Raw genomic sequence first — 17,596 nt, 5'->3', positions numbered from 1 at the left:
AGGTTTATGCTCATAGTTTTTTAATAAACATAAATATATCAGCTTGAATGTTATTTGTATCCTGATTTCCAAAGGAAATGAGATTCCTTGATTCTATTATTAAATGGTGGTTGCCTCTCCTTGACTGTCCTCATCCTTCACTTGCAACCTGGCTTACAACTTCTGAAGTTGTTGGCTTTTAGTCTGCAGTTGACAATGGGGGAAGAAATCTCCAGTACATTAAAATATTGCTATTTCCAACAAAAACAGCAGCTGGAAAGAGCAGAAAGGCTTATGTTACTAGTTCCACTATTAGAAATACTGCAGTACAAGTTTGGCATTCACCTGTTTTGTCTGACCTCTCAGCTTCCCTTTAAGCACTCACATAATGGCAGAAAAATTAGCCCCCACATCAGCCACAATATGTGATTTCTCCCAGCTGGCTGAGGAGAAAAGAGCTGAAAATATGAAAAGAAGTTGAAGCTATACATGGAGAACTGGAGGAGATGAAAGTATTTAAACGAAGGGGAATTTGAGATTAGCAGGAACAAAGCAGTGATGGAAAAGCCCACACCTTGGGGCAACCTGACCTGATGGGTTGTGATGCTCAAACCACAGAGTGATTTCATTTCACAGGCTGGCACCAGAGGGTTCAACAGCTAATGTGCACATACTGAGTTCTGGTACTCAAGTAACAGAACAAGGTTTGCTTGTCACCTGGGCTGGGAAAAAGCAACACTGATATAAATATGTTTTCTTCAGAACTGATCCAGAGAGGAAAGGGCTGTGCTACTTTGCTGCAACGGCTACATGTAAGAAGATAAAGCTGTGTTTATGGTTAAGTCCTTTAGGTACCTAAATTAGCATTAGATATCACTGTACGTATTTAGGTTTGCTTTAGAGACCATTATTTTACACTTTACACAACTAAGGAATTCTATCTAAATTAGAGTGCTAAGGTTAATAAGCACAGGTTAATGCTAAATATAAGCAAACACAAAGGCTTAGCAGATGGTTTACTATGTCACCCTTTTGCATCCATTCCAGATCAGGGTACTGGAAAAAAAATGATAATACATGGTATCATCATTAAACATAATTAATATATCTACAGCATTTTCTTTCACTTTCAGATTTCAAAGCTATTATAAAGTTTCATTCCTAGCAGCAGAAATCAGAATGGAGTCATCCCTGTTCTCCAGAAAATGACAAAGAATTACATTCAGCTGGGCTCTGAAGTACCAGCAAAGACCTATGGAGCATGTTGTGCTCCTGAGCAGCTCACAGACCATGTGCTGGCATTTACTTGGCAAGTTACATGCCTGCATCACACCAAATGATTGTACATTAGAAAATTACAATAACAAAGATGGAATAATCTTGTGGTTATGATACTGGACTTGGAATATTTTTGTCCAGCTTTTGGCTCGGCTACAATGTTAAGGAAGTTATTCAGGTTTGGTTGTTGTTTTTTTTTTCCTCCTCAGTCACTTATTCATAAAACAATGGAATTTTTTATCTGTCTGTTCATGGCCCAGTGAGTTTGGGAAACAAGACTTTCTCCTTTCATATCTCCACAATATCTAGCATAGTGGATCTTAGAATCAGGTGCAGTCTTGCATGTCTACCTTAATGCAAACTACCATTGTTCACATTTTTAACATATTGTGTTTCAGGATGGATTTGGGACATTTTGCAACCTTTTCCACACTGCAGGCCTACAGCAATGAGGGAGAAACATGTCAGCAAAGCATGAAGAACAGACTTTAAAATTGCCTCCTACCTGCACAGGTGTCTCCAGAGTGTAGATATGTTCCCCACGCACGTTGTAGAACTTGACAAGTGCGCTTTTCAGCAGGGAACCATTGGTGAGCTCAACCAGCTGGTTCTGCTTCTCCATGCCTGCCACTGCTAGCAGGTCTCCTTGTGTGCACCACTGCACCACCACATCTGGAATCACAAAGATGGTTTGCAATAACCACTGGCTGGAAACAACAGCATTTCCAGATGCTGCAAAGTGACTTGAACAGATAAAATATGCTCTCGAAAGTTACTTAAGTACCTAAGAACCTCTATCCTTTCACTGAAATAGTAGGAAATATGTCACAGGTGCACTTCTGAGAATGACTCTTTATTTTGTAAATTGAAAAAAACAAATGTGGTAAACGTTATTTTCTCTCTATGGTGAGTCCAGAATGTAATCAGTAGTTGCTCCTAAACACCTAGGAAAAGAATTTACCAGAGATGTTGAAACTGATGGGGAAGATCATAAATCAGCTTTGGGGTAAATAAGTGGAATCAAGTTAACATGCAGATAAAAAATCTTACCAAAAAGCAGCAAAGAGTGTTTGTCTGGAAAGGCTTAGAGTGCAAAAAAGCAGAATATCTGTCAATGCCTCTTGTTCTCACTGGCTGTCAATATAACTTTTAGCATAACTCAAGCTAGAGTTACAACAGTGTAACATGAAACTACAAGTACTTAAGACTTTTGTCCATAAATACATATGGTCTCCATATCATATGTTTTCTTCTGCCACCATCACACAAAGAGGATAAGGGCTCTGGAGAATCTCTCTTATGAAGAAAGCCTGAGAGAGTTCGGCTTGTTTGGTCTAGAGCAGCCTGAGAGTGGATCTGATTATTATCTCAAAGGTTTGTACCGAGAAGATGGTGCCAGACTCTTTTCAGTGGTACCCAGTGACAGCACGAGGAGCAATGGCCATGAATAAGAAGTTCCACCTCAACATGAGGAAGAATTACTTTACACTGAGGGCAGCAGAGCACTGGAAGAGGCTGCCCAGAGAGGTTGAGGAGTCTCCTTCTCTGGAGACATTCAAAACCCACCAAGACAAGTCCCTGTGTAACCTGTTCCAGAGGACCCTGCCTTGGCAGGGGGGTTGGACTGGCTGATGCCCAGAGGTCCTTCCAACCCTAATGATTCTGTGATTCTGACTTGTGAAAATCAACTCAGCTGCTTAGCAGGGCTTTGCTGGAATCACACAGGGACCGCTCAGACTCTCATATACATGGATATGGATACATGTATCAGTTACTTCTCTTACAGGCACTTCATGATGAGGGACGCCCACAGCTTAATTTGGGGATGCTTATTTCAAACCCTTATATCCTCTAGTTCTTTGTTACAGTTCAAGAGTAACTCTAAAACAGTATTTTACATTTCTGCTCGTGTTTCAAAGGCAGATTTGCATGTTCAAGGAATACCGAGCTACTCTTTAAATCTTTTTACTCTTAAACCGGAGGCTATTTTGTGCAGAGACAAAGTGAAGGTAAAGACAAAACTTCTGTGCTCTGGGATGCTCCATCTGCCAAGAACCTTTTGAAGACACTTGTGGGCGAGAAGCTATCTTCAAATGAAGAAGCAGGAGAGAAATGAGAGTTGGCAGGAAGGATCTCAAAATTGTTTCAAGTTGTCAACTTGTCATTTCCAGGGACTTTTATGTGCAATTTAAAATGGTTTTGTATTATTTCAACTTTCTGATATTTCTCATGGGAATTATGCTTCTGTACATATCAGAGAGAAGCCACATGTTCCTCAAGGTAATTCTTCTTCAGCTAGGCATTGTATGCCTTTTGTTTTCTTAGTTTTCAGCCCTCTGAGTAAACTACAATGGGATTTAATTCATGTTTCTCAGAGAAGAAACAGATAGGCAGGTTAGAAATAAACCAGGCAAGCTGATCAGCTCCACTTCTGGTAACTGGGTAACTATGGAACAACCATAATGAAAAAACTGTCTCCTTTGGATACATCTTCAGGTAAAACTTCCAGCTGATCCCCACGACGAGAGGAAGAGGAGTGATTACTTTGTCCAGCAGTTTTTTCTCTCTCTCTCAAAGTCCTAGAATTAGACTGCTGCAAAGGCAGCCAAGGGGTGGATGTGGGCTGCAACATCCCCCCAGGACAGTGTGGCTCTACTGATCTGCTTGCACTGCCAACAGGATCTTCAATGAATATTGGACCTTCACACAGAATAACTGATAAACAGGTTCTCAGCACCAGCACAGAGATTCAAAATCAAATGGAGGTTTCATCTAGGTTAATGGTCTAGAAGTGAATCTCTGGATCAGTCACCCCTCAAAACTATTTTCCAGCCACCAGAGGCATGCATATCAGCACACCTTGAACACAGAGCACTGTAAATGTGCAACAGCTCTGCGGGAAGTAGTTGTGGCCAACTAGTACAATCAGTAGATGTAGCTCAGTTGTTCTGCAGGTAGCAGTGCACTGAAAACCACAGAGTTAAAAAGCACAAGTTCAGGACCTCCTAGGTCTGACTAGTACTGACAAAACTACCAGGACTGCTCAAGCTGGGTGAAAAGAATTTTCATTTGGGTAATCAAATTATCAAGGTTTTTCCTCTGTCAATTCAACAGAAACATTCCCAGTAAAACAACAGCTCTGCAGAACTAGTAGGATATATATATATTCTATATATATTTAAAATATTACCGCTTGAAATAATTTCATAGTTGCCTACTTTAAAAATATATTGAGTAGCCCACAGCAGCCTATAAAGGCAAGCATGTCTTCTGCAGAGACCACAGAGCAATACTTTGAGATGTTAAATACAAACACATAAACAAGGACTCATAGAAAATACTGAAGACCATACTTGGTGGTTTTGCACATTCTTGCCTGTGACAAAATCCAGTAAAATTTAGAGTCACTTGAAAAAAAAATGAAGATACAGTTAACAACTGTATAAAACCAGACATAAAATACTTTCCACTGTACAGTGCTTAAAACAGCCAGTGACAGCCCAATTATCTTTCTCTGTCTCACATGCATTCCCAATCCAGTAAGATGCTGCATGTTTTTGTCTACAAAACATGAAAATGTAGTCCAGTTCATAACTAATAAAAATATTCCTACCCTATCTAGCATGTTAATATTTTGCTACAGGAAGGAGACATACTTAAGGGATCTTTTTTGCACTAGTGAAAGTCAATGGGGAAAGAGAAACAGGACAGACATCCTCAGCAAGATAGACCCTGCAACTCTAAACAAGAGAATAAGATGGGGTTTGTTTCTCCTACTGTTCCCAGTTGAAAGCTAAACTAGATGACAACTCAAGACTGCTCAGTACTCTAATTACTCTAATAGTGTAGAAATGCTGAGCAGACCCATTGGTGATTATCACAAGAGCTTCTTTAAGTTGGCTCCAGTTTTCCACACTTCTGGTATCCTTTCAGCTGATGAAGTTTTCTGGACAGTACGGTTGTCTCACAGTGCTGTGTTTTGCCACTCACACATTTCTTGTGTAGGCACAGATGGACAAAGGAATGGAAAAGAAACCTCAAAGGTGATGTTTTTATCTCCTAAAACTACTGTACATAATGGATCACCCAAAAACTGTGGGGCTGGAGTTATAGGAACTTTTCACCAAAAGCATCCCTCTATTTCAGAACAGCTAGGAGTTTGCTCCAACAGCCTAATTCTCATTTCATCTAATTTAAAACTAATTTACCTGTGGAGATGAAAAAGCTTCAGTGGAACCTATATTTAAGCATGTGCCTCTGTGCTGTATTGAATTAAAATGTCTCTGCAGGCAAAGCACAGTAAATTGCACTGAGAGTGCTGGCAAAGTAAAGGACATCTTTAATAGGTAAGAACAGTAAAAACTTCAATGTGAGTTAAAGATTTTACATGGAATACTGACTGTACAAACATTAATGCACATCACTTAGCAAAATGTATAGTAATTAATCACTGGAATTTTTCCTCTCTCAGAATAAGTTGCCTCTTGAAAATTATTAATTCTAGCAAGCTTTCAATAATTGTGAGAACCAAAGCAGCAATGCAATTTATCTCAGGTTACCAAAAGCATGGAAGACCTTGTGAATTAGACATGCAAAGAAAGCCTTACGTAGCAGAGACATTCACACAAAGAACCATAACCATATTAATGCATTCTGTTGGAAAACTGCAAAACAGATCAGCCCTACAAAACTGCCACAAAAACATGATCTCAAAAATACTGTGAAATATTTTTTCGAACACAAAAACTCCATCAGCCAAGAGCTGCTCTTCCTCCAGCAGGTGTCACTGCTGGAAACGGCAATAACAGCACCGAGGGCTCCTGGGTTGAGGAGCGAGAGCCACAGAAATGTAACCTATGCACACATCATCAAAAATACAAGAAAAGCAGGGCACAGGAGAGAGAGAAATGGCTTCTTTTTCGTACCTTTCAACCCTGAGCGGATGATAGTAGGAGACAAGTCATCATAGTTGTTCATTAAGCTGATGTCTCCTGACGTGAAGCTGACAGTAAGCAGTGGCTTGGTGTTCTGCACCGGGACTGGGTACGCAGCTGGTCCATCTGCAAAACAAGGCTCTGAGTGAGAAAAGGGTAAACAACCAAAAATAATCACATCCAGGCCAAAACACACTGTACTGCAGCCTACCACCACAGGAGCTGCTCCTAGCCTCTCTACCTGCTTATTTCTGCAACATCTGTGGGCACAGGCAAAGCAGGTTTAGCTAGTTAAGCTTCTCTGAAACCTCAGTGCTGTTACTTTGTCAATTTTTAGTGCAGCATATCCACAGGGATTTATGCATATAATATTATGTTACATAGTGGTGTTTTTCAGTCTTTCTCCATCCCCAACTCCTCAAAGTGAAAAAAAAAATAAATTTAAAACCAGTGCCTTAGAAGGCTTTCTCAGAACCCTAGTTGAAAACCAGCATGATGAACAATATAATGACATTAAAAGTGATTTGTTCTATACACTATTTGGTTGGGCAGGAGCCTCCCAAAATCACACAGAGACATTTTAAGAACTTCTAAGAGAACATGCTGACCTTTCACAAATTACTGCATTCTAAATGTCTAGGCAGCAGCATGAGGAGACACCTGCCATTCTGTGTAACAGGATCCAATGCATCCAGAAGTACAGGTGAGCCCAAATGGAACATGGCTTTGGCTTTAAAGACCATTAAAAATCATTTCTGCAAAGTCTCTGGTCCTCTGAGCTTGTTTTGCACCGATTCACTGAAATTCCTTTGTTTAAATACTTCATGACCAATATTGCCATCTGTAGCTTTTGCTGTTTAATTCCTGTTTACAGTTTCTGAGGGGAGATGTCACTGGTCCCTGATTAAGTGCCTCTCAAGGCCCAGAAAACATCTTTCCAGTCAACAAAAATGGCAGAACCAGCTAAGAGTAGTATTGCTTTTATTACTTGTCCTGAACTTGTAAAAAAGCTGGTGAGAAAGCATTTTGGAGAAACATGTCTGGTAACTAGCATCTCTGTGTGTATATAATTTAATAAGAAAATCCCAACAAACTTCTAGTCCTTCCTACACATCTGTGTGAGTCAAAGGCTCATCACCTTTGAGAGGTTTATGCTGCATCTGCTCTAAAGAAAACACATCATGTTTGGGTAATCATTAAAATAGGCTTGTAGGATTGTAACAAGCCTGCCCACCCCCTGACTGACTCAGAAAAAGCTAACACATTTGGATCATTTAAGTTCTCATCTGTGTACTCTGCAATTTCACCACCCTCCAACTGGAACCTCAGTATTTTTTAAAAAACACAACAAAAACGCAGGAAAAATCCAATTTATTTTTGCTGTCTGCCTTGCTTTAGGAGCTAGATTGAAGTTTGTTTCTCTCCTTCTAAGATAAAAAATCTTAACCATTACCAGAAGTGAGACATGAAAGCCAAAGCAAAATTCAGTTTTAAAATATGCTAACATTTTACCAGGTGATCAGATTATTTTCTTTCAGTATTTGTTAAATACATAAGCTTATTATACACACACATATACTGAAAAGGGTAGATTTTTTTTGTCTGAATCCAAATTAGAGTTAAAACTGCCAAAGTCCTCAATTCAGAGGTTCAGATCCAAGATGCAAATACAGAATTATTTCTGAATAATTGTTTTGTATTTAAAATTTTTGCTGTAAAATCACGTTACATAAACTTAGTTCTTAATTTATTTCAGGCTTTATACACTGGAACACAGGAACAGCTTACCTACAGCTTATAAATGGACCAATCACATCAACAGGAAGTATTATCATTACTTGAATGAGAAGGGTGGGACTGACTGTGCATGAAGATCTAGGCCTCATACATCTTCGCTGCTGGTTTCCAAAGACTTTAAAACCAAAATATTTCACCAAACAAGTTGTATTGAGACTTAAGGTGAGGGAAGGATTTATTCCTGACTCTCAAACTAGCAGTGTGTTCTGAAGCATGTGCATTAATAACTCCAGCCAGCTCCAGTCACCCTGCTTCCACCCCATGTAATTGCAGGAAATATCTTCATTTCTGAGCCTTCTGCAGTATTTACGGTACTCTTTATGTCTGGACTGTGAAGGATGGGACTGTAACGATGAGCATTACAGAAATCCTATCAAACAGAGATAAAACTAAATATATAGTACTTTACACCATGTCTAGTACTGCTGTCTTTCCAGATGAATCTATGTAATAGTGCATTAATTTCTGTGGCTGCACTCTGACCATCTCCAAACACACGAACCACTGCAGTACCTCATATCTGCTATCAGTGAAACCTGACAAGTCCCTGTCTACCATTTTTCACTCACCCTCACTGAAAACTGATCGAGCTTGGTGTGGTTATCTCATTTGTGCAAACGGAGGCAGAGCAGCACAGATGAGGCATGACCTGCAGCAAGGCTGGTGGCAGAACCAGGAATAAACCCACTCTCCCCTAACAGCTCTCTGCTCCACGAGAGCTTGAAACTATGGCCACCCTGCTGGTTTTGTAGGGCACGACAATGCTCTGGCATCTGAGATGCCTTCATGAGCACGTGCGAGGCTGAGAAGAAGGACGTGCACATAACCCTACCCTGTGGAGGGGAATAGTCGTCGGAGTCCGTGTCGCTCTCGCTGCTGTCCTCCACCAGGAAGCTGGGGTAGTTCCAGGACATGTTGAGGATGCCGTCCGACTCGTGGAGGAGCACGTGGGCCAGCATTCGGCCGTGGCAGTCCATGACGATGACCTGTCCATCGGCAGTGCCAAACAGCACCTGAAAGTAACACACAGCCCTCAGTCCCACCAAGTGTCAGCCACGGGGTGCTCCTTCAAATGCATCTTGTAATTAACCAGCTACGCTGGAAACTAATTGACAGCAAAGCAGTCATGGATGTGAAAGGGGGCCAGAATAGGACACTGCAATCAAAGATGAACATAAAGAATGGAGTTAAAGCAGCAGAGTCTACAGGTAAGTTTGTAAAATCTGTGAGCAAGTGATGGTTCACGGTGGATGCATTTCATTCACTTTAATATGAGACATTACACTTTATTTGAACTTGATCATTACCACAATTAAAGTGAGCTGGCAGAAGGGCTACCACAGATTCTTTAGTATTCTTGGATAATACAAAAGCTCCTAAACCTGGTGGCAGAAACTGAGGAGTGCATCAGTCATAACAATATCAAAAGACACAGCTGACAAAAGTGAAGTCCTAGCAGAGATTCCAAATGGCTTATGAGAAATAGAAAGCTGAATAGAGAAGGACAGGTTATTCAGGTGATGAGCTGGAGAAGGTGGAGACTGCTTTCCAAAAAAAAAAAAAAAAAAAAAGGCAAAAGCAGTATAATCAGTCAGCTGGAAATAGATTATCATAGGACAAGGGGAAGGCAATGTGCTGCACATCCAGGAAGAGATGAGAAGACCACCCACCATTTCAAACATAAAATGGATAATCCAAGTTTTTTCTTGCCTTTAAACAACTCCATAACCAATCACACAGACCGAAGTCAGACTGACTGGAACCTGCAATTTCTTTTTTAATGAATTCTTCTTGAGGATTTAGGAAAGTTAAGATCCTGTATATTTGATGAATTTTAGGAAAAAATCAGGAAATAAGGACTAATAAATCCTAAAGCAATAAATGCATTAGCCAAGGCTGTTGCTGCTATCACATAATTCTGTATGAGGCAAATACACTTTAAAGCAAGTTTAAAAGCACCCATCAACTTGAAAACTAGCCAGCATTAAAAATGAAGCTAAAAGGAAGGTCAAATCTTACACTTGCTCTTCTGTCTACCACCTATTTCCAGTACTAGTAAATATAACAATTATATGCCCCGATCAGAAATTCACCTAGCCTTTTATCTTATCTTTCAGAGTGGCCAAGTGTTTGGAGAGGAGTAAAAGAACAGGATGCACTGAGCAGGCATCTCTCCTGCACACTCCTGTAGCTTTCAACAAAAAAACCCAATCCCTCTTCTCTGATAACTGATCATTTCTTTTGGCAACCTTTAGCTCTTTACACTGAAGAAACATGAATAATTGTTCCCCAGTTACATTCTTAACATCAGTCACAATTTTACAGACCTTTATTATCAAATTCCCATGTCATATCTTTCCCAAGCTGAAGAATCATAGCCTGCTTAGGATCTCCATTTACAGTTGTTGTTCAAAGCCTGCAATCACCCTCGGTGACCTCTGCTGTCAGAGGTCTTCTTTTCCATCTTCCCACTGAGAGGCTGTGTCAGCATTCAATGTGTCTATTGTATCAGACTTATACAATAGTAGTCTCCTAGGAAGAAATTGTCATTATTGCACTTTTGAAAGTTTCAGAAAGGAAGTATGGCTTCTAAGTCTTAGGCAAAAAAAAAGCCAAAACAAAAACTCAAACCAGAATTCTTTTTATGATCAACATAATGAAGGTTGTAAACTAGAATGGCAATTTAAACAGAAGTCCCATAAAGTCATTAAAATCTTAAGAAAAACAATGGAGTTGTTTCCCATTATCAAAAATACTGAAAAAATCAGTATCTGGTTGCCTTAATTGCAATCATTACATGTTACCAATATTTTTGGGCCAAATAGTTGCTAGGTTAAAACAGCAGCTGAAGTTTGCTACAAGCCTCAGAAAACTATTCTTAGATGTAAAACCAGAACTCAACCTTTGTTCATCTCACACTATCCTCCCTTGGGATCCCTTATTCTATTCTTCTTCCACTTGTATCATCACGTCTCCTTCCACACTGTTCAGTATTTCCACTGTTTCCACATGCATGATCAGTGCACAGCCACCTTCACTGTTCACTTTTTTTCAAAAAGTGGCTGTGTTTTGTTTGGTTTTGATCTCAACAAAACAAACTTTTACAAAGGCAAAATCCTACCAGTAATTGCTAGCTTCTCAAACCATTCTCAGTCTACTATAGATTAGTTTTGAACTAGTGTCCTAAAAGTTCTATAACTGCAAATACCCAGACAGAGGAGGTGAACCTCTATCGTTTCTGAAAATAGCAGTACAAGAGTCTGTCTCCTAAAACCCTGCAGAAACATTTTATAAATGGGTAGGAATAAAATCTTTGGACTCATCACTCAGCTGCTCAGTCTCATCTCAATCAAAGGTAATTCTTTTGAGTAGCACTGCCCTCAAATAATTAAAAATTATGATGTACTCAGTAATTTCCAGTTCAGAACAGCTGCACGTCAGTATCTTAATTCTTGCACTGGAACTTGGGAGAGCTCTTTAGCAACCTAGAAATATCAGAGGGCACACTCCATCTCTTCAGTCGGGCTGTAGGTTTCAAGGAGCAGCTTTAAGTTTCAGGGTTATTGTAGCAATACAACCTTTAAGATGAAAGCATTTATCAGCCTGATAGTCCTGCTGGCTGAACTCCTGCTGAAGCTGTAAAAATGTCTAATGGTGTTATCATCCATAACATTACTTGGGTTATAAATGCCACACTCAAGCTACTTATGTCAGATGAATAAAACTCTCTTGACCTTCAGACAAAAGGTTGAGCCACAGGATATCCCTAAAGGATCTAACAGAGAAATTAAGAAGTTACATTTTAGATAGTCCTGTTTTTGTGTGTGTTTGCAGATCTAGAGGGTCAGACAGAATGCTGGGAAAAGGTAACAAGTTATAGTGGTTTGTTAATCCTTGAACGCAAAACCTAAGTGATAATAAGAGTAATTAAAACTACCCCAAGTAATTATTTTGAAGCGGTTCCTTGGCCCCTTGTTCTGTTCTTCTTTTCTCTTATCTCCTCTCCTTTCACATTGCTATTATTACAACTGATCTTACATGTATTACCACTTGCAGAACTGCATTTGCAGAATATGGAAAATCTGACAACCAAATACCTGAAATCACACAATACATTCCAAGTGTGAGTCAGTACCACAACATAAGTACAGTATGTCTTTACAAGATATCACACATGACAAAACCTACACTACAGTGATGCTGTAGCTGATCAAAAGTCACCCAAATGCAGGCTCCTGTAGTGCCCACATGTTGTGTGCTTTGAAGGGGAAGCTGTGATCAACAGCATTGGGATAGCACACAGAGTTTTCCAAGGGTACCAAGAGCTGAAAGGTGGTTCAGTTCTGAAACACAAGTGTCTCAGTTCTCCAGGAAACCCAAGCTTAGGGTGATTCCTATCTGGTATAACAAACCTGAACACCTGAAAAATGCCCTTCTCTGGAATGTGCTGACCTCTTTAGTCTATGTGCTAACTTGAGATCAGTTTCACAACCTAGTTTTGGTAAATTAATAAGTTTTTCAATTAAAGATTTTTGAACTATCATCTATGAAACTTAGCATTCAAGACTGCAACCCCCTTAAATGCCCAAGATATCAAAGACACTTCAACTAACAGTCTGAAATACACCAATTTCTGAAAGACATATGGTCAGCAAAAGAGGGGGTTTTTGCTCTAAAGTATTCCTCTTATGAAGAGATGAATATTATAACAGCCAAGAAGCTAAAAATTCAGCTCAAGAGGAACAGCTTGGATGAGCTGGGTGGCTTTGCTACATACAGATGCGTTGTGCTGAACTCCACAGTTCCTGTAACATCTCTTGTGATGCTGAAATGCTCTGGACCGCACATAGGACCAGCAGAAAGTGGTTTGGCAGCACTGAGATCCACAAAGCTACAATGGAGTGACCAAAGATCTGGTACATTGAAGGTCCAGCTCAGGAGGCTCACTATTTTGTAAAAGTACAGCTTTCTAACAGCGGTGCTTTTTTTGCACATAACACATTTCGTTGCTTTTTAATTTGGTTCAATGTAAGTAAATTGAACTCATCGACAGTAAGAATGCTCAAGCTTTATGATAATTGGAATACATATGAGGAGTTGAAGGCAGACTTATTTCCAATCTCAGGTTCTGGTTGTACAAACCGAACAGTCAATACTGTTACAGAAAGATATCAATAAAACAAGATGCCTCTTTTCATGACATTTAGTAGTAACACTGAAGGTTTCTAATGTTGCTGGTTAAACAAAACTCCCAGGAAATCTAATCAATACATTCTCAGAACAGGGGTTGTCATTCTGCATCAGGGAAACGACCAAACCTCTGACTGAAACTGAAGTTGAAGCATTAGGAGCTGGATTTGCTATAGCTGCTGGAAGAAATATAAAGCCATTGGAGGCTACTTTAGGGTAGCACTTTTAAAGTGATATATCCCAGTATCGTGATGCTGGAACGTTAAAAAAGGAACACGTGTCTGTCTTACTCCTGCTGGCTCAGGATTTTTAACAGATCCTCTCTGACATTTTACAAAGAACATAAATCTGACAACTCACAAATGCAAAACAACTCATAGACTCCATTATTAAAAGAGCATTGAAAATTAATCCAGCAAACTCCATCCTAGTCCATGTAGGACTATAAAATGTTTCTGCAGGGTTTTAGGAGACAGACTCTTGTACTGCTATTTTCAGAAACGATAGAGGTTCACCTCCTCTGTCTGGGTATTTGCAGTTATAGAACTTTTAGGACACTAGTTCAAAACTAATCTATAGTAGACTGAGAATGGTTTGAGAAGCTAGCAATTACTGGTAGGATTTTGCCTTTGTAAAAGTTTGTTTTGTTGAGATCAAAACCAAACAAAACACAGCCACTTTTTGAAAAAAAGTGAACAGTGAAGGTGGCTGTGCACTGATCATGCATGTGGAAACAGTGGAAATACTGAACGGTGTGGAAGGAGACGTGATGATACAAGTGGAAGAAGAACAGAATAAGGGATCCCAAGGGAGGATAGTGTGAGATGAACAAAGGTTGAGTTCTGGTTTTACATCTAAGAATAGTTTTCTGAGGCTTGTAGCAAACTTCAGCTGCTGTTTTAATCCAGTAACTATTTGGCCCAAAAATATTGGTAACATGTAATGATTACAGTTAAGGTAGCCAGATTCTTAAAACCCCAAATTTTCGCATACAGACAGAACTTGCCTTGTAGGACTATGCAAGGTGCATGAACAGATTGCATCTAAATTCCTGGACACACTGAAATATCCTGAAAATTAACATAATCTGTCATGAAATCTTAAGTGCTCTAATCTTCCCTAAGATGTGGCTAAGTTGTCAGTAACTCCAGTGAACAACTTCTCAGGTTATAGATCTTCCTTCTCCCACAGGACAGGTAGCAGCTTCTGGTTTTTAACACTCTCTGGAGTTGTACTTCCAAAGTTTGAAGGATTCCTCTTCCTACCCACTTGGCAAACCTTGCCCTTTCAGTATTTTGTTTTACTCTCTGCCTTTGTGCGTGTGTCTGGCACACACACCTGCTGAAACCTTGGTGCCATTGTACCAGGCTGTATCAATGCTGCCACTTAGCAACTTGCCCCGCACAGCTCTGCATTCGCAGCTGCCTCATTCTATATTTTGCTTCACTGAACTTCACTTTCTCAAAATTTAGACCTGTCTTTATGCTTTCTTCTTCACTCTCCTCCCCCATCTTCCCCACAGGAAGAACTAGGCACCTCAGAAACTACACTTTGCAAAAATGCTAGTAAGGTCAGTTGTTTGCACTGTCAGAAGATGCTGAGCAGTTCAAGGAAGCTGAACTAGTTCTGTTTGCTCTGATTTAGCCACCTGGACAAACATTAGTATTTATGATAGAACAGTCTTCACAAGTGTCACCATATTGCCATCATACTAATAGAGATAAATCTATTTTGATGATTCAAAATTAACTGAACTATAGAGTGATAAATATACAAAATGATGGATCAACCTTCTATTTATGCAGGCAGGCTTAGAAACAGAGTAAATACAGGGAAAATTATTGCCTTTAATTGTTTTCATTCGTTAGCCTAACAAAAAGAATGTCAGTCTTACCAAGGCTTAACTACAGAATTCTGCAGTCCATTTAGATGTAGTATTAGCATTTTGCATTCCTTGGGCTTTTCTTGTTTCCTGTTTCTCCATCACAAAGCAGGAGACAGTGCAGCAAACTCCTCTTAGGATACATTAAAAAGTGAAAGTTTGTTTTTTCTCAGTGTCATATTTCTGGCTTTCCTTCTTTTTACCTCAAAATGCAGAGAGAAATAAAGAAAAGCAGAGTGAAGGAGACAGCTAGTCTCCTGCTGAATACTTTTTATTTCCATTAAAAATTCAGCCACTGTAAAATGATTTCTTGAACTGACACAAAAAGAGACATCACTAAAATTCACATACAAGCTCAGGAGGAAAGCACTAGATTGTTCTTGATTGCCTTTATGTCCAAAAAATCTTAGAAGACTCTCTGTTTCCTTTGGACACATGGCTGGTACAGCCCAGGATCATTCAGCTAACCGCATATATAGACAAACATACAGTGGCAGAATTCTCATTCGAGGCCATTAATACTTTCAAAAGCAGCACTGGCTTAGGTAACTAACAGTAAGTACTGTACTTTCAGGCTTGTTCATTCTCTCTTTTACAAAGTCCATGGGATCTAGATAACTATTACAAAGCCATCAAATGAGAAGGCAAAGTAAATCCATCAGAGATCTTAGTGACAAATCCATTTAATAAATATTGAAATACTAAAAACTGGGGATTCAAACTGCACAAGTAGTCTTAAAACCAGGATCTCAGGCTACTAACTACACTGGACATGGGATAGAAGCAATTGTCCAGGCAAAGATGTTACATGAAATGTTATTTGAAAGCATTCTAGCAAATTACAGAAAGACTGATTATTATACATTCTTGTTATTATACCTGGACTAATTCTGATTTGTGTATTCCAGGCACACACATTTCTATTTTCTGTATTCCTTCTTGACTCTCAAGACATTTTTCAAGAAAGCATCCTATAGCAATTAGATTTTTAAGTGAAGAGTTGCCCTCCTATAGTGTTCACTGTATGAATAATATGCCTCCTTTTACTTCAAATGTGAAAAGATCGCTTTGAAGTTGCATGCAAAATGAATAAAAGGCCAACAGCTGAACACCTTCTACAGAACATCTTCTGTGGCAATTAACTTGGACAGGACTCCAAGTCTGAACCACTGAACTCCCACAGCAGAAGGAGTCTGGAATATTCTTCCAGCAGTGCTGTTTTCTGATTCCCCAAAAAACTGCCAGGAAAGTCTATCTCTGAAAACACATATTCTGCACAAATAAGCAATTATACATAGCAGCTAAAACAACATCTGGTGGGAAAATGCAATTAGTTTTACCAACAACCACTCAACAATCAGAAAAGAAGTCAACTGATACATTTGACAGTCTCCTGCATTATTCCCAAGTCAGGTTTTAGTTATTTCCTGAAAGATATGTTGACTGCTGAAGCTAAAATCTCATTCAGAGCTTTAGAAGTCAGAGAGTTTCTGCTGGGGTTTTGTGGTTTGTTTTTCTTCCTAATTGAAAATAGCATTACTTAGAAACAAGGACAGCACTCTCAACCAGTGAAAACGCAACACAAAGCAGTTCAGAAGCAATGTCCTTGCTGTTTTGAATTTCATAACATAGAATCAAGAAGCCCCTGGGTTAAGCTATACACTAATGGAAGTTAGTCCCTTAACTTCTTCCCTCTCCTTCCAGATCTTGGGTGCTGGCAGAGAGCAGTAACTCAGCATGGTCAGGAAATGTGTGGAATGGGTGAGGTCAAGTGTAACTGAGTCAACATGGAGTCAGGATGAGTAATAAACTGTTACTGAATGAGGCACTGAAGAAGAATGACTATTCTCTTAAAAAGCAAGGAAAGCAAGGAAGGATTAATTCCTTTTCAGTTTGCCAACAATCCCTCAACATCTGAACACTGACAAGAAACTGGCTCCTGGACAAAGAACAGAGAGCTCAAGTTGAACCCATGCAGGATGAAACATTGATGGGAAAGGTTTTGGAGAATAAAGAGATACTGTTCCTCCTTTTCTTTGGTATACTATCTCTTTTTTGTCAAATCAATGGAAAGACTATGTGATATCACTTTCCTAAAATATCACCTTTCCTCTGCCATTTACTATGAAACTTGGCCTTGCTTTCCCAGACAAAACTTAGAGCAGAAATCCACAAATATCCTCCTTGAGATTCAATCACTCTAATCCCTGTTCTCTGCACCAAGATTTCAGACTATTCGCTGGCTTGAAGACATCTGACCCAAGTTCAAGACCCCATCTGGCTCCTAGTCTTCTTACTAAACTTCCAAAAAATTGATGGATTAAGTATCAGTGATGATAAAGTTCAAATCAATCACACTGGCAGCTACATTTCTTTTGAACTGGAAAGACCACAAAGCTCTAGATGAACGAAAGGGATCCTGGGGCCAAAGTATTCTCAGCCAAGTGGTTTTGGCAGTGGAATAATGGACTCTTCCTGAAAAAATGCTGCAAAACCTTCACAGTTTGGAGAGTTTTCCATCAGTAAGAATTACACT

General features: G+C 39.5%; 1 protein-coding gene across 8 annotated transcripts in view; it reads right to left on the bottom strand.

Moving 5' to 3' along the window:
- TULP4 (TUB like protein 4) overlaps window positions 1–17,596 on the bottom strand; it is a 156,100-nt gene that overhangs the window by 32,853 nt on the left and 105,651 nt on the right. For all 8 annotated transcript variants that reach the window (XM_063390202.1, XM_063390204.1, XM_063390207.1 and 5 more), the window contains 3 exons: window positions 8,821–9,001; window positions 6,183–6,317; window positions 1,763–1,929 (listed from right to left, as the gene is read on the bottom strand). In XM_063390202.1, the coding sequence (XP_063246272.1) occupies window positions 1,763–1,929; window positions 6,183–6,317; window positions 8,821–9,001 (483 nt within the window). The remainder of the gene's footprint in view (window positions 1–1,762; window positions 1,930–6,182; window positions 6,318–8,820; window positions 9,002–17,596) is intronic.

Source organism: Prinia subflava, chromosome 2 (genome assembly GCF_021018805.1).
Source record: "Prinia subflava isolate CZ2003 ecotype Zambia chromosome 2, Cam_Psub_1.2, whole genome shotgun sequence".
NCBI classification, from domain to species: domain Eukaryota; kingdom Metazoa; phylum Chordata; class Aves; order Passeriformes; family Cisticolidae; genus Prinia; species Prinia subflava.
The sequence above is the reverse complement of the archived record's forward strand: the minus strand, read 5'-3'. Positions and strand labels throughout refer to the sequence as shown.